Source organism: Taudactylus pleione, unplaced genomic scaffold (assembly GCF_031769625.1).
Source record: "Taudactylus pleione unplaced genomic scaffold, aTauple2 ptg000093l, whole genome shotgun sequence".
NCBI lineage: Eukaryota > Metazoa > Chordata > Amphibia > Anura > Myobatrachidae > Taudactylus > Taudactylus pleione.
Genome location: NW_028284495.1, coordinates 18,524,372 through 18,549,425, shown reverse-complemented (window position 1 = coordinate 18,549,425; position 25,054 = coordinate 18,524,372). Strand labels below are relative to the sequence as shown.

The 25,054-nt window shown below is 42.9% G+C and overlaps 1 protein-coding gene across 1 annotated transcript in view; it reads right to left on the bottom strand.

Moving 5' to 3' along the window:
• The window catches only part of CDH2 (cadherin 2), a 326,405-nt gene that overhangs the window by 14,579 nt on the left and 286,772 nt on the right, over positions 1-25,054 (bottom strand). The window contains exons 12-15 of the mRNA XM_088469582.1: positions 19,960-20,193; positions 13,997-14,230; positions 10,976-11,115; positions 6,665-6,829 (exon numbers count right to left, since the gene is read on the bottom strand). Coding sequence (XP_088325708.1) covers positions 6,665-6,829; positions 10,976-11,115; positions 13,997-14,230; positions 19,960-20,193 — 773 coding nt within the window. The remainder of the gene's footprint in view (positions 1-6,664; positions 6,830-10,975; positions 11,116-13,996; positions 14,231-19,959; positions 20,194-25,054) is intronic.

Here is a 25,054-nt window from a genome sequence, read left to right as displayed (position 1 = left end):
ACACATCATCTTGATAATACGTGGACTGGGAAGACAGTACCTCCTTCCTAGCAGGGCGCTGGAAAGACTCCCCCTGTAAAACCTCCGTCAGGTTTTGCACCGTATTGGAGAGAGTATTAACCCAAACAGGATCAGTCTGGGAGGGAGTAGGTTGTAAGGGCATATTATGAGCCACAACCAACTGTCGGGGAATCCCCTGTGACGTAGATGGCATAGCAACCTGCAGAGCATACCCCAATTGTGGGGCCACTGGAGGTGCAGCAAGCCAACCCATCAGGGTAGTTAGTGCTTGTGCAAAACAAGCCCAGGGCGGCTCTTGAGAAGAGCTGTGCCCAGCAGGTAATCCTGCATTTCTGGAGCACAGGGTACACAATCCTCCCACAATAATCTCTCCCTCCTTTTATCCAGCAAAGCACCTGTTGCAGGACTGTGTAAGGCGGATATCAGCCTGAGCAGAATCACTGCCAGACATAATGAATGTATATGTCAAACTCCTCAACTCAACTTAGGCTCCGCCTTCATCATTGAACTGTAATTTGACGCCTCAGCAGCACTATCACCGCAAGGGCTAGTGAAAGAGAAAGTACAGGGATAGCTAATATGGCTGACAGAGAAAAAGAGTTTTACAGTCAGACAGCGCTAGAAACAGACACATACAATGCCAGGAAAACCTGCACTATACTGCACTATTATCAACTAACTAGACCTTGTGTCTAGTAGGAATAGTGCTACATACACCGACCTGCTTGGAGGAGGGGTCTGTAGGGGGACCCAGGCTCCGCAGCTCCCTGTGAGACTAGCGTTTTATGCACATTAAAATGGCCGCCGGAGGACTCACAGTGGGCTTGCCTGAGGGAGGAGACCTGCCTGCAACCGCCAAACCACTGTGGAAAGGTACGCAGTGCAGCGGGGGAGGTGCCGGCTGTGCCATACAGGGAAGGCCCGCTCGCCTGGCGTGCTATTAACCCCTGGGATGCCACAACGTCCGCACATTGTGGCCCCCTATCCCTGGTGGTCTAGTGATAGCGCAGGCGCGGTGCCTGGTGCCACATGCAGCCTCTTCCCAGGGAAACCCCCAGCTCTGGGAAGTAAATTAACTGTGTTATCAGTGGGCACCCGCCGCGGACGCCCACTGCTTACCTGAATGTCCCCCGTGACATCTGACCACAGTCCTGGGCGTCTGCGGGCTTTTGCTAGCCAAAACCCCCAGACACCCGCCGCGATCCCTAGTGCTGTACCACTCTGCAGTAAAAAACAACTATTTTCTGGGCTGTCAACGCAGCCCCTCTTGAAGTGGTCCGACTCCGTGCCGAGCACCTACGAAACTGAGGTGCCTTGGCCTGGGGGCAGAGGAGCCCGGTGCATACTGTGAGCACAAATTTAACTATTGAGGTGCTTGACGACTGACGTCATCAACCTATACCCCAAGGTCTCCTGTGTAGCCCTATGGACCATGCAGTAGAAATACAAGGTACTGTATTCTGCTCCTGGCACAATTGTTGCAAATTGCTAAACAGTCCCATACATTGCTGTATATAGATTGTAAGCTTGTGAGCAGTACCCTTTTACCTCAATGTCTTGTTTTATTTTTGTTTGTTCTCAAACCACTGTGTTGTTTTCTTGTGCAATATAATCATGTTTATCTTAATACTGATAATAAATTATATGAGGTCTAAAGTATGTGTGGACCCTTCAGAAGCAAGTGGAGAGTAAGGTTGAGCTTCTGAAATTTGGATACATAAACAGAGATGAAATGAAGCCTTAATGAGTTCTGAGAACATAGTGGATGCTATTTCATAAAAGAAGATTCTGACATAGAAGATTGTCTTGAAAGTCAGACGCGATAATTCTAAACTGGATAAGAGCATCTGGTTTAGGGATAAGGGCCTGATTCAGACCCGGTCGCTAAGCTGCGAACGCTCGCTAGGGGCGATTATTGCACATCTGCGCATGCGTATGCATCAAAGTACACATGCATGAACCAGTCTCTGTGGCTGGGAATCATGCGCTCGTAATACACAAACTGGACGCTACTTTGAGTGACAGCGCCGTTTGTGGGTGGTGACGGGAAGGTGCTTGTGAACGGGGGAGTGGATGTGAGAACGCAGGAATGTCTGAGCGTCAAAATGGAGTTTAATGGGTGTGCATAATTAGCAAAGTAGCGTCACTTAACACGTCACTTGGTTGTTTTTTTAGCCTGAACTGATCGCAGTGCTTGTGGTGGGGTAGGGGCAACCTCAAGTGCTGCGTGCAGCTCTGATGGGTCTCGATGTTACCGATTAATCAGACACTTCCTGGAGATGACGTGTGCTAAGAGAGAAAGGTGGGCAGCTTTATACTCCTGCGTACGCTCACTGACGTCGCCCTCTAAAGACATAGAGGGCATACTAAAACCAGACAGTGCGATCGCGTGATTTGCATACCCAGCCCCTTTTGGCAGCGAGCGTACGCAGCTTAGCGACCGGGTCTGAATCAGGCCCTAAATCTCTTTGGCCTTTCTGATATATTAACATTTTCTTGTGACCCAACACATCCGTTATCAGCATAGAAGTGTCATTAAGTAAATGCCTCCAGAGCCATCTTAGTATATAATAAACGTGGAAAAATCTTGTCATACATTACATACATGACAAACACCAATTTACAGTATGACAACATGATTTTCCACCTTTAGTCGTACTGTTACTCTTCTGTATAGACAGCAATGCTGACTAGTCTACTCTTCACGCTCTTTGCTACTGTACTTTTGCTAATATTATGCTACTTTTCTATGCAAATATTTGTGCAAATTTTGCACAATTGAAAGTGCTATTTTCTTGCATATTACATGTAGATGAACAGGCATGTTATGAGAAAACTCGCACATTATGAACAGACTAGAACATGGCACACCAGTCTATACAATACTGTGGCACATGACAGAGAGGTCTTTTGCCCGATTTTAGCAAAGCCTAGTAAGGACACATTGTAAATGGTCTATACTAAACTGCAATCAGAGGAATAGTGTGTCTGTTTTGGACTATTTCATTTAGTCCTCAATAATCTATTAAGGGGCAAGGTGTACCAAGGTGGCAAAGCGTGCCAAGGTGGTACCAAGGTGTACCAACAATTTTTGACCAAAGAAAAATCCTATCATTGCAGGAGAGACAAAGTGTCAGATGAATCCTCTTTCTAAGTTCTCATTAATGTAAATCCTCTTGGCCTTTTGCCCCAGTCAGACAAAAGGGTAGATTCTGACATGGGCAGGACTACACTCTGGCAACCGATAAATAGCACAATCTTCAGGTCTGTGAGGTGTTTGTCCAGCATGTCAGAGTAGGCTACATATTGATTTATAAGAGCTACTACTCCATGAGTAAATCTGCACCATTTATTAGCAGAATTGGGCTTCAGGAGTCATGGATACCGGAAGGTAATGGATCATGGTGTAGACTGGATGAGGCCAAAGGACATATACTTATTACGTTCTCTTACATTGCCCTTAAGGAAAGCTGTTCATATGTCAATGGAACTAAAGGCATACCATCAATTGCTTCAATTATGTAGAAGCTGTTTGTAGAGGAGAAATTAAATAGAATCCCATAAAACTTTCTGCAGCTCTAGAAGAGTAAAAGGCTAAGGAGGTCTCACAGCTAAAGTACTTATACATTTCCCAGGTGGTGAGAGCTGGCAATAAATAATAGAAAAGCTGATGTAGCCCCTCATGACTTCTTTATATTATGCCAAATAGAAAAAAGTCCTAGTGGAGCAATTAGGTAACTTTATTGTGTATTAACAACAAACAAACCCAAGCATAATGCCAGGACTTAGTGAGGATAACAAAGCTATGGTAAAGGGGAGTGGGGATCACTACTAGGCACCTGAGCGAGGTAATTTTTATATTGTTACAATAATCCTTTCTTCTAAGGACATTTATATTCAGGGCTAGAATCATATGATTCTAGCCCTGAATATAAATGTCCTTTCAAACATTATGTAAAGGTTATATGCTTATTGGCTGGTATGTAAACTTATAGTAAGAAGTATTAGCATGCAAGGTGGCTGATCCATTCACTGCAATGAGGCTTTGCAGAATCCTATGTTTTGTAAAATAGGAAAGGATTACTATGAAATAATAATTGTCTAACAGGTGTCCTATTATATAAACATACCATGATTATATTTTGCCTCCTGTGACTTGAATCTCAGTGAGCTAAACATTATATGATACAAGGAATACATTTTGCCCCTCACTCTTATAACGTACACTGCCTACTTTGCTTAAATAACTTGAAAACCAACTCACTGGGCTGTTAAAATGCTTCACAAGACAAGTGTATAAAGCACTTACATAATTGATTTCATTTGGCTGCTCTATACACTAATCCTATTTAAAACAACTCTTGGTAATTATGAAGGTATTGAATTTCAACTATTCTCCCCGACTGAAAGGGGGATACGTGAGGGAAATAAAAATTAACTATTATTAAATTTGGTCTACAAATGAATTTAAGAGACAATGCGGTACTGGTAGACTATTATTTGCAAGCCAAAATGAATTTCTCCCGTGAATACCATAGCCAGTTTGTTTTCAGAGGCACAAGTGTATAGTACGGATACATTCATTTTAGATTTAGTGTTCTAGATGCACACTGTATCAAGTGACAAGAAGCAAAAGAGTGGCGTTAATTGGGAAAACTTGGAGACATATCCGTTATCTGTATGAATCACAAAAGGTATTCAAAATACAGACAGTCTGGAATATTCCGCCTTTTACCAAAATGGTCTTTTCAGATTAACAAACCTTAATGAGATACAGATGGGTCCACATACATCTAGCCTCTTGGCACTCCTAGTCGTGCCATGCCGTGGCGTGACTCAGTAGCGCTGAGCATCTTTTCGCGTATCGTTTTACCTTCAAATTTGTGTTATTCGCTCAATAATGCGAATAGATAGCACATGCAGCTTCTGCTGATTAAAATGATATGCAGCATGCCTATGTTCTGTGTGTGACTGCGGGTGTATCTGCATGCTAAAAACTACATTACAGTGTTTCAGCCTCTGACACTGTAACATAGCGTTTCGTATGCAGATACACCCAGACTCGCTCAGAGAACATAGGCATGCTGCATATCATTTTAATCAGCAGAAGCTGCTTGTGCTACGTTTTCACAGCGTTGTGCGAATACGTCACTATTGAAGGTAAAAAGCGCACGACAAGATGCTCAGCACTGAGCTCCCGCGTTGTGTGGCACGACTTGTAGCGCATGGAGGTTAGATGTATGCGGGCACATCTGTACTGTCTCTAAATTCCTTAATTCCACAACTTGTTTAATGTCAAAGGGTTAAGTTTACTTGAAAGAGGAAAACGGGCCAAAGCCTTAAGGCGCGTATCTACTAAACAATAAAGTGGACGATTTGAACGCTAGCGATATCGTTATCGTTCAACGTCCGCAATATCGTTCAGTGTGTATGCCGTCAACGACCAGCGATGCGCGCTCTTGCTGGTCATTGAAGATATCTTTCATTGCCCGTACTTGCAGGGCAACCTGACGATATCATCAGGTTCTTCAAGTACGTGGATGAGGGAGGGTGCCGACACTGAACGATATAGTTGATGATATCGTTCAGTGTGTATGTTCAATGTCGTTAACGACATTGAGCCCGGCACTACAGGGCAAACACTAGATGATATCACTCATGGAGCATATCGTCTAGTGGATACGCCTTTACAGTACAGGTTCTGAGTGATCAGAAGTGGCTTTAAACCTTCACACTCGAAGTGCAAGGTTAGAGAAAAGCTATTGATCTTGTCGGTGTCACTGAGCCACGACAGACCTGATGAAAATATCAAACAGACATATGCATCCTGCTAGCATGCATGTAAGTATGCATTCAGGACAGAAGCTACACAAAGCGCTTGTCTGTCCTCAGTTCTAAAACATTTGCAACACAGCTACTGTACTGGTTTTGCTGCAGTTTGGCCGTAGTTTAAGTAATTATGGATATTTGAAAAAAGCAGGTTACTAGAGCTTAAAATAAAGCTAAAGCCATGAGAACACTTGAACGCTTTACCGTTGATTTATTCTAAACACGTAATTAATTAAGTTCCAGTTGAAGCACATCATTTCTGCTGATTGGGGACACACCAGTCCACATGTTTACAACATGTTATTCTGGAATGAATGCAGAGATGATAAATAATAATAAACCAACAGTCTTGAGCATAGAGGCAAACCGGAACATAAGAGTTGTATACAGGCAACTCCCAAACTCCTGTAAATGCTAGCCTTCAGCTGTAAAACAAGATCATCACAGGCCTCTCTGATAAATACCACTATTAGCATAATAGATGTCATACCTGTGTTTCATTTAGTGATCTTTAAGTGAGCATTTAAAATCAATCAATCTTACCTATTTCTTTCTGTTCCATCCGGGAAAGTTCAGAAAGGCATCATGCAGAGTGGGAGGGTAATGACTATATGGTACACAGACTGATTAAAAGTATGTGGAATGCGGGAGGGTGACCTGCTCTCTCAGGAGACTCGGGACTCCCCAAAATTTGGGTACCTCCCAGATATTTCGGGAGAGTAAGCAAGGGTGCTTTAAATGAACATTGTTGTAGGATGTTGGATTTGTTCAAAACATCAATACCTGCAATAAAGTAAATATATTTTAAATTCACCTCATTGATGAAGTCTCCAATATCACCAGGATGTGGAGCTGCTGATCTAATAGGGTACTGAGGCTCTGCGTGAATTGGTCTTTCATCCATACGTCGTATCCCAACAGGTTTGATTGTGTCTGGTTCTACTGTGTCGGGCTGCTGCAGCTGGCTTAAATCATAGTCCTACAATAAAAAAAAAAATCCCATTAAAAAAATATGTCAACAAGCAAAAAATAGGCAAAAAAATAGCATTAAGCTTGCTTTACTTAAATGTACGCAAACAAAAGCAGTTGAAATGTTGGAACAATTAAAACATATACACGTGCAGACATTCAGCCGATGTTCAGGTAAGCTTTTGCTAGGAACAAAACTCCGGAATAATGGAAATAATGAAATTCAGTATTCATTGAAGGTGACAATTTAGGTGATAAAACACCTCGGTAGTATCTGACGCAATCAACACCTTAAGGGAAAAAAATTAACTAATTTAGTATGTGTGAAAAAGGAAGTTGTGTTTTTCACTTTACAAGATGTAACACTTTGTGTTATATTTGTAGGTACACAGCTGTACTGAATTATAGAATACCGAGACTGTCATCATAACCCGATTTGTTTTTTACTATAAGTTCATGTGATTTAGTCAGATGCCTTTTAGAATATGTATTCTTTCCATATAAATATCAGCTTTATTAAATAACATATGGTAATGTAAATAAATAGTCAGTGTGCCCATTTAACTGGTCCAGTTTTAGTCAATGAAATACACCACGAGGTACGGAGAACATAGAAGTATTGCATGCTTACACATACATTTAAATAAATCAGGGAAATCAACATGGTACTGTGCAGCCAAACCAGACCTTTAAGTGAACTGAACAATGGCATGGTTCTAAAGATTATAAATAAATAAGTAAAAAAGGCTGGGGGGGTAATTGGTAACTCACGTTACATAGCAAACAATTAACAATTCCTGTATACACCTTTTAAAGCATGACCTGTTTTATTATTTTCTCAGTAAATAAAATTAATTTCACATAAATTCCTTTTGCTGTTGATATCCATGCATATACTTGATATGTCACTTTGTAATGTGAGTTACCATGGAATGACCCAGGGATATATTTACTAATACCGCTTTTACACCGAAATTCCGGAACAGACCCGGAATTTTCACGGCGCCGACCCAAGATATTCCTGAGTTGGCGCCATTCACACCGTCTGCATTAACCCTGCTTTTCCGGCGTTGAAGTGGACGCTTGGAGATGACGTTATCTACAAGTGCCACTGAAACCGGACCAATCGGCTGGCATACGGCGCACTCCAGGTCATCGTGACCCGGAGCGCGCTGTTCACACTGCAGGGTTTCACGGGTTATTCCCGTGTTAAACCCTGCAATTTACCTGGGTTGGATTGCCGGTTCACTCGACCCGGCAATCCAACCCTTTCCCCTTTTACACCAAGGAGCTACCCAGGTTAACCCTGCAATAACCCGGGTTTTAGCTCTGGTGTAAAAGGGGTATAAGTGTTATTTTTGGGTTTTCCAATCCACTGATTTACTAAAGCCCAAACTGATGGAAAACCAACGAAAAACCGCACTTTAGAATAGAACATCGACTCACCATTGATGTTTTTAACAAGTGTAGGAACCCCTGTATTTACTAAGAGTCCACTTTAGAAACCAACGATAAATAAATGTGGTTGTTGACAGTCAAAAGCATGTTGTTTAAGCTACCTGGCCAATCAGAAAGAAAGGACTCACCATACACTTATAATGAAGGCAATTATACAGTAAAAGAAGTCAGAAACTGTTACATTGATAATTCTCTTATGGGGTAAATACTATTTTATTAATATATTAGTGGAAACATTATTGTAGTGCAATATTATTTAATAATTAAAGGGCAATATTAAATAATTATTAATTGGTGTTTAAAAATGTTTTTAATGATGGAGCTAGTATTATATATTTTATGATGTGGGTATTATATATAGCCAAAAATAATTAAAATACATTTTTAAACACCAATCCATAATTACTTAATATTGCCCTTTTATATATGTAATAAATAATATTGATCTCCTAATAAAATTAAACAACAATTTTTCAACTAATATAGTAATAAAATAGTATTTCCCTCATAAGATAATTATTAATGTAACAGTGTCTAAATTCTATCGCAATATACAATAATTGCCCTCATTATAAGTGCATGATTAATATCTGGGATATAATTGTATTCCACCCGAATACAAACCCACCAACTTTTCAGATCCTTTTATTAGGACAGATTAGGCGACTACATAGCTATGTGGGTGTCGCAACAATGCAATGGGGGTGTGATCATGTTACAGTTGGAGTTGTGCCCCCGCATCCCTGGGGCATGCCTAGCACTAGGCCATTTCTTATCACTTCACCTTCAAACACCAATTCATAGGCATGCACACTAGTGGCAATTGCCATGCAGAGCAGCAGTGAATGGGACATAAAGCTCCCAATGGGGATTAAGTACCATCCAATCAGCTCATGTCATTTTTCAAACACAGCCTGTAAAGTGACAGTTGGGAGCTGATTGGTTGGTACTTTATCTCTGTCCACTGCAAGGCTTAGTACATAGACCCCAATGTTTGGTGCAAAGCAAACCCTAACTCTGTGCAGCATCTGATGAATGCTATCCTTACAATGAAGTGTGGTGGCAGGATTATAAAGCCACTAGGATGCATCTCTGATTCAGGGGCTAGGAAACTTGTCAAAATAGAGAATAAAATAGATGGAGCAAGCTATAAAGTAGTTGTGGAAAAATATTTTGATTCTAGCAGGACACTGACCTGGTAGCCCAGTAAAGCCCAGTTTCAATTTGCTGATGGAATAACTTGAAAGTTCCTATTCACCAAAGGACCCCATACAACTTTATGGAACTTAAGCAAATCAGCAAAGAAGAATGGGTAAAAATTGCAGGATACGTACAGGCAAATGTAGGGAGGTTTCCAGTTGCCTGGAAACCCCCAGACCAAAAGATTAAATCATGACCACAATAGCAGTAGTATATACTCTGATTTTACTAGAGCTGCAGACACCACATGCGTTATATGTCTGCTATGTGTGTGGATCTGAGTGCACAATCAGTGCACCAGACCAGAAAACACCTGCCAGCAAGAAGAGACAGGCGCCTTAACATGAGGTGGGAGAATGCATGCTAAGAAAGCTCAGTACTGTCTCCTGCTGGATATATTATGGATGTATTTTTATTATGGAATATTTAGTCTTTTCCTGACCACTTATATTATTCATATGAGATACATTTGTTTTATACAGAACTTTTTAAGGCTCCAGCTAATTGTTTAGGACATCTACACAATATTTACTGCATTACATTTAGTAAACAGTGTATAAGGAGACCAATATGTGTCCAGGGGCGATGCTAGGTTCTTCTGCCTCTCTCCAAGACTTCCGAACTTGCTCCAAAAGTGGGTAACTTGGGTTGTAGGATGGCACCCACATCCGTCAAAATAAAACATTCAGCACATGCGTGCTTGTCCCCTGCTGCATCTAACCGCTTACTATGATCGCTGGTCCTGTATATGAGGCAGACTTTAGCTAGTTACATGATGCTCTCTACATGGGCTGACCACAGTAGCTCTAGAATCAAATATTTGGACCTCCCCCGCTCCCCCTGGAAATTCTGCATTTGCCCCTCATACGGATGTGCACATATGACTTAGTAAAAACATGTCATAGCTATAATTGCAGAGGAATGTGTTTCTACCAAGTATAAAAAATTCTGTATGGTGGAATAGTTGACATATACTTAAGTAATCAAGTTTTTTATGTTTTCCTTTGTAATTCCATAAGAAAATCTTTAGAGCTATTTTTTTTATCTCAACATATTTTTTGTAAAATAAATCTATTAAGAATACATTATGTGAAAAATAACTTAGTATTTTATGGTCATTGCATACAGTTTGTCTGCAACTGTGGTTTTGAAGTACCCCCAAACTGCCCCATTTTGAGAGGACAGTCCTACTTTTTTTACATTGTTCCACCCGCAGGCCGCAGTGTCCCATGGGGGGGAAAGGTTGGGGGGAGCACTACGGCAGCGGGTGAATAGATGCTGTGTGCATGCACACTCCATCTACACAGTGCAGGGGAGAGCCTAGAGCCGCCCAGCTGCTCGGAGAGCTGGGCATGCCCCAAGAACAATGGAAAAATGGGAAATGTCTCAAAGCTAAGCCCCCTTGTCACAAGGGCATGCCCCCTTTGTGGACGCGCACCTACGGCACTGAAGTCTCTCTTTTATACTCCAATATGTTGAGAGAAAATGCCAGTATTACCTGGTCTTCCTCGCCTCCACCTTCTTCATCATACTTCAAAATGTTATCTCTGACATCGTCCTCTGGGTCAATGAGGAGCTGTTTGGCTTGTCTCTCCTTGTCCCGACGCTTCATCCATACAACAAACATTAGCACTAGCGCTGCAGTGTGAAAAGTAATAATAATCAGTCAAATACAGAAAGATCTGTAGTTAACGTAACAAACATAATGATTGCAGATTGTGACTAAGGCACCAGCAAATTCATTAATGTGCACGGTACAAAGGCAGACTAATAGTAATGCTATATTTGGCTCCAGCCCATAATGGAATTTTCGCCCAATTATTTCCAAATCTTGCTTAAACATATCTGATTTTTCTTGTAGACAAATTAAGTAAGGCAATTAGTTTTACTAAGGCCTTTAAATATTAATACACTTTAACTTGAACAAGTAAATCAATTTGCATTTGACATTAGTTTTGCCAAGTAAAACAAATCTGTGTAACACAAAAACAATCAGAGAACCTGTAAATAATATATTCTGCCTGTTTAAAACAACACAAATTCTCAACTTGTAATTTTATTTTCTGGAATTACAACTTTTATATGACCCACATTCATTTTATTGCAGCCATCGCAGTTCTAAAGTGCAGTGTATTTTCAGGACGTACATTAAAAGTGCACCATCCCCAACAAAACGTGTACCCAGTCATGTTGCACAAAGTGCCTCAGTGACGTCACATCATTTGACAGGTTGTACTCTGATTGGAGACTATGAATAGAACAGCCAAAAATACTGTGACAGGGGCCCACATGTAATAGACATATGAGCATTGTAACTTATAATCATCTGTCTATTTGAAACGTGTCTTTCCAAAATTTAATAGTTGCTGACAAAGGAAAGATTTTGGCGATGTAACTTTGAGATTTAAAGCAGCAATTTTTTAGAAAGGCAAAACAAACCTGTTTTTACTTTTAAAACACTGTAGAAATCTCGCCGTTGCCCGCAACTCGCAGTTTGTTAAATTAGGAGCAGACAATTTTGAAATAAATTGTTATCAATTACAATGTTCATACTTTATGCTATGCTTGGCATTTACTCTGGGAACAATTTTATTTCAGTATGAGATTCTGCTCAAATGGTACATACGTCTTTAAAAATAAAAACAATGTAACTCAGTTTGTTGCGGTACAAGCTCAAAACTATATTCCTTAATATAAATAACGATTTCAAAAGATTCTCAAATGTAACAAGCTAGAGGGGTACTACAGAAAAATAGAATATTTATGTGTCTTGTTCTTTAGAACCAAACTACACTTGTGTCTTCTTTTAGCAACAATGCTAGATGTGTTCATAAGGCTCATTTTAATTCTTGGAATATCTAGCTGAGAATCCTGCAGTTTATAACATCCAATTAGGACTATACACAAACCATCTTGTCAGATGCAGGCATGCAGAAGAATTGGAAAAAAGGTATTTATATATTAATCAATGTTTATGTTTAATATTCTGGTCCTGTTAATATTTGGAAACAAGGCCGAATTATAATTTATGGAGTCGTATTTGTTATTTAACATTTATGTGAAACACTAGACAACAGTATGACAGATTTAGGCAGCCTGCTAAATGCTGGCCTTAACAAGAAAATCAAGTCAATCTTATTGATTCTCGTGTCAATCCTATCGGAGGATACAAATTAATCACAAAAATGAGCCGAAGATAATGACACCAATAAAGATCATGTTCTGTAACTGATGCAAAAACAGCCAAGAAACAAACCGAAAAAATAAAGGATTCGATCAAGAGTGAATATAGCCGCTCAAGCATTTTGTCCGGGTATCAATGATATATTTGAAGAAGGGACACACACATTGCAATGCCACAGTAGCATATGTATGGACAGGTTCTGTGCTGCTCTTGTTCTAGGTGCCCCACAGTGCTACTCCCAATTTCTCCATGTGTTAATGCCTGGACAATAGAATGCTTAGGTTGTTGTTCTCACAATAGAATCCTTCAACCCTTATTGTAATTGTGACAACTGCGATTTTTATAGATTGCTGGTAAAATCTGATATTATTTTATGGGCTCTATTTACTACAATCCGCATTGGTAATGCAGATTGTAGTGTGATATTACCGAGTGAATTCGCATAGCGAATTCAGGCAATATCACAGGGATTTACTACTTACACTTACCTGCATGCTCCGGGCCTCCGGTGATGTTCTCCATTCCTCCGGTCAGGTGATCTCCCATACTGCACTGGGGCCCGATCACCTGATGACCGGGCAGCAGTGCACTGTGGGAGACCAGCTGACCGGAGGGGAGACACCACCGGAGGCCTGATCACCAGTCCCTGGAGTCAGGTAAGTAATTTTTTTTTCTACTATTTTTTTTTTCTTTTTTTTTACAGTAATCAGCTTGCGGTCTGTTTAGACCACACAGCTGATTACAGGGACCGACTCCCGGCTCTGCTCTCCCCGTTAGAGCAGAGCAGGAGTCCGGTAACCGGGAGAGACCCTGGATAACGCCACCTCCAGGTGGCGTTATTATCACAGGGCTTCCCCCGATATTTTTTTCACATTTATTTTTAGTAACCATGGTCAGATCACATTTCCCATTACAATTATGGGAAATGCGATCTGCTTTACTAAAAATAAGTGATACTTAGGGGTTGGAGTAGAATTTTACGAATTCTACTCCAATTGCCCTATAATAACTATAGGTGATACTAAAATAATGTGAAAAGGGTGTGAAAACACCCTTTTTCACATTATTTTAGTAAAAATAATGTTGATAAATAGAGCCCATTTGAATTAATATTTTAAAAAATCACTGCTCTTTTTATCATACAAATAGGGTAAGGTATAACTGGTCCTCTTTTCATTGTGACTATGAGCTGATCACTAGAGAGTGGAGACAATTGTAATTAAACAACACCTGGGAATATATTTTGCTTATTTAATATGTAAAATGTTACCATAATCATTGCTCCATCCAATATATGCACAATGTGTATTTTACTGCTGTGGCGAGATTACTTACTGAGCAGTATGATGATGCAAAGAAGAATTGCAATAATAGCTCCCGTCCCCAGACCAGTCCCAATGATAGGAGAGACACCGCTGCAGTATCCATTCATGTCACAGGAGCAGACTTTCACCCGAAGGTACGATGTGTTTGACATTGAGGGGTTTCCTGAATCTGTGATTTGAATCGGAATGTTATAGATGCCATCGTCGAGAAACCCAATCTTCAGACTGAGCTGGGCATGGTCACCTAGAAAAACACATTCCGTTTGTTAACAACAACTAATTATCAGAGCACTGTAAATATAAAGGTAGGTACAATGGTAAGAGAATGACTGGGAAGCCATTACAATGATCCTAGCACAACTTTAAATGTTTTTGAGCTTCATCATGTTCAAATAATTGATACTGAGGATCTGATTAAACAAACACTCAGAGGCAGAGAGTGTATCAGTGGAGACAACGCAACGACAATTTCAAAGTACCCATATATGGGCAGCAGGACCTTCGTCTTTTGGCAATAGGGAACACACAAATGGCAAATTATGTTCTATTATGTCTAACATGTCCTACTATCTGTCACCATGCAGCATAAATGACCAACTTAATTCCTCCCAGGAGTGTTCATCAAGAAAAAATCACTCGAAAAGAAAAATGTACAATGATATCATCAAATGACGCAAGGTAAGTTCTAGGATCTGCAGGTGCCTTTTGCATTGTCTACTGTCAGTATATATTTGTAAGTGAAGGGGTTAATGCATGTAAACCTTAGTGTGCCAGGTACTTTCCCTACAGGATATCACATGACTAAACCCAATTATCCACCTGGATATTTAAACAAGCTACTACCAACACTGAGAAACGAATAAGCACATTGGAAGCCTGCTGTTTAAGACATTTTATTTGCAAGTTATATAACAATTTGATTAAGTGCATTTAACATTGGAATGTTTGCTTTGTATTATTGTTAAACAAAGCAATTAAGAAAAAGACAATAACAAAACCTGCTGTTACCACCAATTTCTATGGTTCTAAATAAACTTTCAGGCTGTAAAAACAGTGCTTGTGACCCCATCTCATTAGGGAACTGAAAATCAGATGATCAGTATTTAGGGGCCTATTCATCATCACTTAAATGGCCCGTTACACATGCGGAAACACTAGTTTCCACATATTTTATGTAATGGGCCATTCATTATTAGGGGTCCAGTAAGGCCATCTAGTAATTCAGCAAACACCATCTTCATGTGCCGCTGGTTCTCAGTGCCCCACTCCTTCCTATTGGAAGGAGGTCTGGGGTTTCGAAGAGAGGCCCTGATTCAGAGCCGGATGCTCTGACAGAGCGCTCGCTCTGAATCAGAATCAGGGCCGTCCCTCTGAATTTAAGAGCGGCCTCCTGGCCGCTCGCATAGCTGTGGGTGACCACCCACAGCTATAGCGAGCGGCCAAAATGATGGTCGCAATGGTCAAGACCATCGTGACCATCGAGCTTGCAACGAGACCCTTGTGGTAGGGTCTCGTTGCCGCAAGCCCTGGAGTGCTTTTGGCTCTATCAGAGCCAAAAGCACTCCCACTGACATCACAAGTGATGTCAGTGGGGCCGGCCCCAGACGGTAGGCGTTCCCATGGGAACGCCTCTGTCTGGGCAGCCACGCCCCCGGCACGCCCACCAAAGGGGGCGTGCTGTCACTCACCATCGACAGCATGCCCCCTTTGGTGCTGGCCGTCGTTATTCGGGTCTCGCGCATGCGCATGACGGAGCCGCCTCCGTCGTGCGCATGCGCACTTGCCCAACATCGACTCGCTTGCGAGCCGGTCTGAATTAGGCCCAGAGATCCAAGCGTATCCCTCCACCGTCTCCTCACTGTGTATACCTCCAGTCACACATGCGCAGAAGCCAGAAACAGGGGTGATAAGTAATGCTGCTGCTGAAGTATCAGTGTTGCTAATCACGGGGAAGCTGTTTTTCAGTTTTCCCCGCAATGGAGCAATGCTGAATTGTTCCGGTAATAAATATCCCCCGCGATGAGTTTGATACTTAATCATCGGGGGTTATCCAGCCTCGATGATAAATAGGCCCCTTAGGAACAACTAAGGAATTTTCTATGTAATTGGATGCGTATATGGGGTCCTCAATGATAAAGCATCCAAATCGCTGATTAGATTAGACACACTACTACTTCACAGCAATGTTTCTTACCACCCCTGTTGCCGGCTTCTGCACATGTGTGTGTGTCCGGAGGTCAGGCATGCGCAAAGCTGCTGGATACAAAGTGAGGAGGCGGTGGAGGGATCACTTTGTAACCCCAGCCCTCAGGAGCACACAGATATACAAGTGTTGCATAGCAAATTAATCAGCACAGTCTGCTTGTGCATCCTAGTTGCATCGCATTGCAACCTAGACGCCCACTCTAGCAGAGTTGCACAGGACCTGACGGCTCACTCACGCCAGGCAAGTCGCGCTGCGTGGCATATTGAGGCTAGATGTATGAGGACACATATCTGTCTATCTATCTATCTATCTATCTATCTATCTGCCTGTTGTCTGTCTGCCCGTCTGTCTATCTATCTGTATATCTATGAAAGTTGCAGCAAAATGGCAGAAAATAGCAAATCCTTACACCATTTTTCCAATATATAACCACATTTCTCAGCGTGGCCATTTCCTTGTGCAGTGTATATAGCAAACACTTTGGTGATTTATGCTACACTGAAACTTTGGCACATAAAAGATATCTGTAAAATTTATAAAGTCTGTTTGTGCAGCAACAACTTTTTTATTAGCTATAATATTTCCTTAGAAAAGGCAGGGCACATTTCTATATAAACCTCAGCAATATATTTTGCAGATAAGAAAAAAAAAAGAGAGTGTAAAAATAGTTTTGCTCTTAAAATCTTGTTTTCTATAAAAGAAACAATAGTAGGTGATTTCACACAGCTATTTCTACAATTTCTATAACACATGGGTAAAAAAACAAACAACACTATTACTGTTTGTAACATTAACAGCTGTAGGAAGAAGTGAAATTGTAGCAGTAGGCGCTGAAATTAATAAAACCAGTCTAACAGACAAAGGGGTAAATTTACTAAGATGGGAGTTCTATTTAAGAAGTGATGATGCCCATAGCAACCAATCAGATTCTACCTCTCATTTATCTAGCACCTTCTAGAAGATAATACCTGTAATCTGATCGGTTGCTATGGGCAACATCACTTCTTAATAGAACTCCTATCTTAGTAAATTTACCCCAAAGGCTGTGTAAAAAATAACACACTTTGTGATTGGTTGTATTTAACTGTGATTCAGTGTAGGATGAATCACAAAATTGTTTGCTGTGAATTCTGTTCAAGGATACGGCCACACTAAGTGTATTTTGTTTGAACAATTTATATCATGTACAGTTAGCAGTGTCAAAATGTGCTGTTTTCTACCGTGTTGCTGCTAGCTAGTGTATAGAAAATAATATATAAAATCTATGTACAGAGAGATGATAAAGCACTAAAGTGTTTTTTAAAACGTTGTCGTTTCTGTGAAAAGATATTTTGACAAACAAAAAGCATGAACAACATTGCAAAAGGGAACATCAATTTAATTGCAGTACTCAGTGTCAGCCTAGCAGTGGAAAACAAAAGTGGTATATCAATAAATCAGGTTAATGACTGCATCTATTTACATCACAGTGGAAACTTTTACGGTTTTGCGCTTGAAGGAGAGACCTTGGTATCTTGACAACTTCCGTGGCATTAGCTAGCCATTAAGTGGCATCACTCATCAATGTTTGTTGTTCATTCTACTGGCTATAGGTTGCCATGCATGGAGCACTTATGGTTGGCTTAGCCTACCGATGGCTGGAAATAATCTTGAGTGTTGCCCAATATGATTGTTTATATGGCTCAACAATATAATCTGTGAGCTGTCAATTGGGATTGGCATAAAACTGGGAAGGATAAGTAGTGTGATCTAACCATTTATGTCATCATCTGATTGTACTCGTTTTACTCCTTAAAACTGAGATGAGCAGATCAATCATTGGATGCATCTGATTTGGCCACATGCTGGTCAATCCTAACTGAACAAAGATATGCTTCTAGATGTGTCTTCATACACTTAGAGATTTTTTAGAAGTGGAGATGATGCCCATAACAACCAATCAGATTCTATTTAACATTTAACTAGCACCTTCTAGAAGATAATAGCTAGAAGCTGATTGGTTGCTATGGGGAAGATCTCCACTTCTAAAAACTCTCACTTTAGTAAATTTACCCCTTAGTCTCAATACACCATGCGGTGGGTCTTAGTCGCGGTAAGACAAAACCGCTTCACGAGACTGCACTAAATAATTTCATATGCGACTCTTGGATACGAGAATCTGAATCTGTTTCATATGCGACTCTTGGATATCTATGAGAATCTGAATCTGTACAATAGAACTTGGCATGAAAGAAAGCCACGGCCGCTGCATGGTAGCACTACGTATACAGATCAGACTCCGCCACACACAGATATACAAGTGTCACATATCAAATTAATGAATGCAGTCTCGTGAAGCAGTATTATTGCATTGTGACTAAGCACATGCACATTCGAGCAAACAAGACGCTTGGCACAAGTGGAGCCGTCTGGGACCTGGCGCCGAGATGTACAGATGTGTCCACATACATTTTACTTCGTTGCACGTTAAACAGCCCTTCTAGTAGCGCCATGCCGTCTATTTGTGTGACTTTTTACCTTGACATGTGAATAATTCGCAAAGCGATTCAAATAGGACGCACAATCAGCTGTTGATCAAAATGATATGCGGCATGCCTAGATTCTGTGTGCAGCTGCCGGTGTATCTGCATAATAAGATGCATTTGAAGGTAAAAAGTCACACTAATATCGCTCTGCGCTACCGAGTCACAAGTCGCTCCCGCATTATGTTCAACGTGACTTGTAGCGCATGGAGGTAAGATGTATGTGGACACTTCCCTACTGGCAAATTCACATGCTACCTGCATTATTGCTCAACTATCTTACACAACCTTTGTGGCCTGCCCATGGTGAGATAGGTTACAGTTGAAACAATTCAGCAAACTAAGGGCCTGATTCAGAGATTTACGCTAATGCAATTGCAACTGTGATCTCTTATGGATCGCAGTTGATAAAATATGCTAATGCCTCCCAAAGCTTAGCCGAGCATAGGGATGCCCACTGCTGCCTTCTCATATCCGTCCGATGATGCACAACACCGTAAACATTGCTAACATAGACGCAGATCGGGCAGCCATGCAGCTTGACCTGCCTCAAACGCTGCAGCTCTCCTGACTCGCAGAGAGCGCTCATGCTGTGAAGAAGATAGCAATGGCATTACTGTGTGCACTCATTAGGCATTCAAAACTATGGGGTCTATGTACTAAGCTTTGGAGAGAGACCAACCAATCAGGTCCTAACTGTCACTTTACAGGCTTTGTTTAAAAAAATGACAGTTAAGAGCTGACTGGTTGGTACTTTATATCCATCCACTTTATGGGGTAAATTTACTAAGATGGGAGTTCTATTTAAAAAGTGATGTTGCCCAGAACAACCAATCAGATTCTACTTCTCATTTATCTAGCACCTTCTAGAAGATAATACCTGGAATCTGATTGGTTGCTATGGGCAACATCACTTCTTAATTGAACTCCCATCTTAGTAAATTGACCCCTATCTCTCTACAAGGCTTAGGACATTGATCCTTGAGTGAGACTCAAGGTCTCCCAAGACAGAGTGTCATGTGTATAGGAAATATATATTTAACCTCCTTAAAATCTTTATCTAAATTATTTCCTAGAGATATATTTTGTAATTGTAATTAGCAGCTCATTTATATAAGGCAGCTTGTATTTTAGTGTCCTTTGGCAAGTTAGGAACCGTGTTATAGAGCATTTGGTAAAACAAAGTCATGAATGCAAAAGAAAATACATCCCCCAATTAAAAAAAAAACACATTTGACATTTTACCATTGAGCCGAGTAATAGTCCAGTTTTTCCTAATATCCATTGGGCTGTATGGGAGTTCAAAGATAAAAGGTCCTGCATTGGGGTTTATGTCAGCGTCTATTGCTGTAATGTTAATTGCATTTGGATCTGGCCGTTCACAAATGTCTATTTCTTTTGGATAGACCTGAGGGGCATTGTCATTTACATCCAGCAAATAGATCTGTAATGTTCCTGTGCCACTCATTGGAGGAATACCTAGTAAAAATGAAATTAAATTAGTCTAGTCATATATAACAACCCACAGGCATTTAATTTACGAGATATGCCACCGTGTTAGGCACCTAGATATAACAAGACAATTTTAAAGACAAACAATTAGATAACTGGAAATAAACAGTGCATTCTCCAAACTGGCACAGTGGGACATTTGGCTGACAATTGCTGGGTGCAAGTATTGGAACAGGCTGAATGTCAGACCTTTTCAAGTTTACGCCTAATAAGGGGCTTGTGTATAGAAAATAGAAACTGCGTTCCTTATGGTACACAGGATTAAAAATAAAAGGAAAAGAATTGTATTACAAAGAGCCACTACATCAATAGTAAAAAGAAGGCTTTTTCATTCCAAAAGGAGCACGGTTCCCATTTTCTATACTGTTGATTAGGGAAGAAGGTGATACCACTAGGAGAAAGAGCACACTGCTTATATCAATATATAGGTGGGTCTGTTATTGCCTGCATTGTTAGGTGCTTGTGATATGTGTATCTATCATGTATGTGAGAACCTACACAGAAAATGACATATTCTATTCACAAACAGAGTATGAAATTGTCATTTTTTAAATTGAGTCATGTTTTATGTAATTCGCTTTGCTTCATCCCTGCTATTCATTGAAACATACATGTTCTACACTGACACTTAATCAAAGAGATAGGAGAAAGCTCATTGTAATTTGTGACAATAGGGTAACTAACACATTTACACATAACTACTTAAAACTGACACAATCAACATTGAATCTACAAATGTTCATGTCACTTCTGATGTGTGCATTTACCAGGCATGTGAGCCATTTACTAGGTATGTGAGCAACAATAAAAGCTGTAGTCTGCACACAAGCAGCGTCTATAAATCAACAGTTTAAATTGATGCATGCCCTATACAATTCACTTTGCTGCAGCTATGCTCTTCGTTCAAACATAGTATATGCAATCTGACACTGACGGGCTGATGCACAGTTGTACGGGAGCCCATCTGCCGATATCTAGCATGAACTGCTTTGCACATGCTCAGAAAATGAGCTCACGCAAAGACAAGAACAGATGCATTATGGGGCTGATTCTGAGTTGGCAGCGAAGCAAAAATATGAGATATGGTAAGAACTTACCCTTGTTATCTCTATTTCTACGAAGTCCATAGGGTTCCACAGGATACCTTGGGGTATAGGTGTGACGTCAGTCGCAGGGCACCAAAGAGTTAAGCTTTCAGCCTCCCAGGATGCACTAGGTCCCCCTCCTATACCCCGCCCCCAGGCCAAGGCACCTCAGTTAGTTACCAAGCCATAGGCCGGAGGAGGAGAAGGAAGAGAGAGAACAAAGATCTGGACACATACAAGAATCACATTCTCACCAGAGGGAGACGGAAAACCGGTGACCAGAGCAAAGCCCATCTGCAGCACAGGTGCGACAGGGCGGGAGTCCTGTGGAACCCTATGGACTTCGTAGAAATAGAGATAACAAGGGTAAGTTCTTACCATATCTCATATTTTCTACTTCAGGGTCCATAGGGTATCCACAGGATACCTTGGGGATGTCCCAAAGCAGTATCCTTTAAGGGTGGGGACGCTCCTGTGCAGAAAGGAGAATCCGCCGCCCGAAGGAAGCATCCTGAGAGGCGAAGGTGTCAAACCTGTAATACCTCACGAAGGTATGGACAGAAGACCACGTAGCAGCCTTGCAGATCTGAACTGCCGAGGCACCACGTCAAGCTGCCCACGAAGGACCCACAGACCTAGTGGAATGAGCCTTCAGAGAAGGAGGGACCGGTAGGCCTTCATGAAGATAAGCTTCAGAAATAGCCATACGGATCCAGGCTGCCAAAGTTTGCTTTGAAGCAGGCCAACCGTTTTTACAGAAGCCATAGAGGACAACAAAGCGTCCGACTTCCTAAACAAAGAAGTGCGGTCCACATAAGTCCTTAAGGCCCGCACAACATCCAAAGAGGCCTCACCCACGGAAAGACCCGGTGAGTTAAAGGCCGGAACAACTATTTCCTCGTTAACATGAAACTGGGAAACAACTTTGGGAAGAAACTTGGGCCGAGTGCGGAGCACTGCCCTGTTCCCATGAAAAACCAAGAAAGGGGGTCTACAAGAAAGAGCCCCTAACTCAGAAACACGTCTGGCTGAAGCAACGGCCAGAAGGAAAACAGTCTTAGCTGTTAGCCATTTAATATCCACTGAGCCCAGTGGTTCAAACGGCGGTCCTTGGAGAGCCCTCAGGACCACAGCCAAATCCCAAGGCGCCACAGGTGGAACAAAGGGCGGCTGAATACGGAGAACACCTTGCATAAAGGTGCGCACATCCGGGATTGTAGCAATCCTACGGTGAAACCAGACAGATAGGGCCGAAACCTGTACCTTCAAAGAAACAAGGCGAAGCCCATGATCTAGTCCCGCTTGCAGGAAGGCGAGAATCCGAGACAGACGAAACTCCCGCGGTGCATAACCTCTCGGTCGACACCACTGGAAGAACATATGCCACACGCGATGGTATATCCTCGCGGAAGACGGTTTCCGAGCTCGTAACATGGTACGCACCACAGAGCTGGAAAACCCCCGGGACCTCAGCATGGCCGTCTCAATAGCCACGCCGCCAAAGACAGCCGAGTCAGGTCCGGGTGAAGACAAGGACCCTGAGACAGAATGTCCGGTCGTAGCGGCAACCGCAGAGGACTGTCCACGGACAGACCCTGAAGGTCTGAGAACCAGTGCCGTCTGGGCCACGCGGGAGCTATCAACAGGAGCATCCCTCCTTCCTGTTTGAATTTCCGGACTACCCGTGGAAGAAGGGAGACCGGAGGGAACAGGTATGTGAACCTGAACGTCCACCGGACGGACAGAGCATCCACCAGAGACGCCCCTTCGTCTCTTGTGCGAGACCCGTACACCGGCAACTTGTTGTTGTGCCGGGACGCCATGAGGTCGATTTCTGGAAGACCCCACCTGTCCACCAGTAGTTGAAAAACGTCCGGGTGCAGGGACCATTCCCCTGGATGAACGTCCTGGCGACTTAGAAAGTCCGCCTGCCAATTTAGCACTCCCGGGATGAAGACCGCTGATATGGCCGGAAGATTGCGCTCCGCCCAAACCAGGATCCGAGAGACCTCTACGAGAGCCTCCCGACTGCGAGTTCCTCCTTGCCTGTTTATGTAGGCCACGGTGGTAGCATTGTCCGACTGGACCTGCACCGGGTGACCCTGGAGAAACCGCTGTGCCTGCAGGAGAGCATTGAAGACCGCACGGAGTTCCAAGATATTTATTGGAAGCTCCGCTTCTGTCGGCGTCCACCTGCCCTGGAACAAGTGTGGACCCGAAACTGCTCCCCAGCCCCGAAGACTGGCGTCCGTTGTCAACAGGACCCAATTTGGAACCCAGAACGGACGTCCCTTGTTGAGGTGGGTCGTCTTTAACCACCACGCAAGGGACAGGCGAACCTCCGGGGTGAGCACAATCGTCTGGAACTTCAGAGACTGAGGCAGCCCGTTCCACTTGGACAGGATCAGGTGCTGCAGAGGTCTGGAGTGAAACAGGGCGTATTCCACCATGTCGAACACCGACACCATGGAGCCCAGTAACCTCATCGCCGAGTGTAAGGACACCCGGCGGCTGTGCAGACAACTGCGCACCCTTGACTGTAAAGCAGAGATCTTGTCCTCCGTCACGAAGATCCTTTGCTGTCCCGAGTTCAATAAGGCTCCAAGATGCAGAATCCTCCGAGACGGGATTAGAGTGGACTTCTGCCAGTTGATTAGCCAGCCGTGCCGTTGCAGCAGTGCAATGGTCAGGTCCAAGTGGTGTAACAGGAGCTCTGGAGATCCTGTCACCAATAACAGGTCGTCCAAGTACGGCAACATGCGGACTCCTTGCAGCCGCAGAGAAGCCGCCATGACCGTCATCACCTTGGTGAAACACGTGGTGCTGTCGCCAGGCCAAAAGGTAACGCCCGAAACTGGAAATGGTCGCTGCGGTTGCAAACCGAAAGAACTCTTGATGGCGCAAAAGAATAGGGACATGCAGGTAAGCGTCCTGTATGTCCAATGACACCATGTAGTCCCCAGGTTCCAGCGCCAGAATGATGGACCGTAGGGTCTCCATCCGAAACTTCGGGACCCGCAAAGACTTGTTGAGTGCTTTGAGGTTGAGAATCGGACGATATGACCCATTGGGTTTCTGTACCAAAAATAGATTTGAATAGAAACCCTGGCCCCTCTGGGAGAATGGAACAGGCACTATAACTCCAGCCTGGAGCATAGTGTGCAATACCTTCCGCAGCTCCGTAGCCTTGTTCCGGTCTGATGGTAGACCCGTGGTGAAGAATCGAGCCGGGGGTCTGTGCCGGAAGGAGAGGGCGTACCCGTGAGAGACCACCTCCAGAACCCAAGTGTCTGTCGTAGTGAACGACCAACACCGGGAGAACTGCAGCAGGCGGCCTCCCACCCTGGGATCCCCCAAGGGGAGACCCGGACCGTCAGGCCGCAGGCTTGTCATCTGGCTTGGGGGCCGGACGTCTGGTACTCCATGCCTGTTTCCGGGGCTTGCCCGATTTCTTAGGGCCAGCCTGTCGAGGAAACGACTGTGGTTTGGGCCTGCCCTGGGCCCTAGATGACCGAAAGGACGATGGTCCAGAACCAGAAGGAGCAGCGGCCGACGGGAGACAAGCAGATTTGGCTGCCGCCAGCGTGGCCACAATCTTATCCAGATCCGGACCGAAGAGAACTTCTCCGGTAAACGGCAACGCTTCCAGACCTTTCTTGGATCTGCGTCCGCCTTCCAGGATCGCAGCCACAAGGTGCGACGAGCAGCTACCGCTGCTGAAGAAATTCTAGACACCAGAGTAC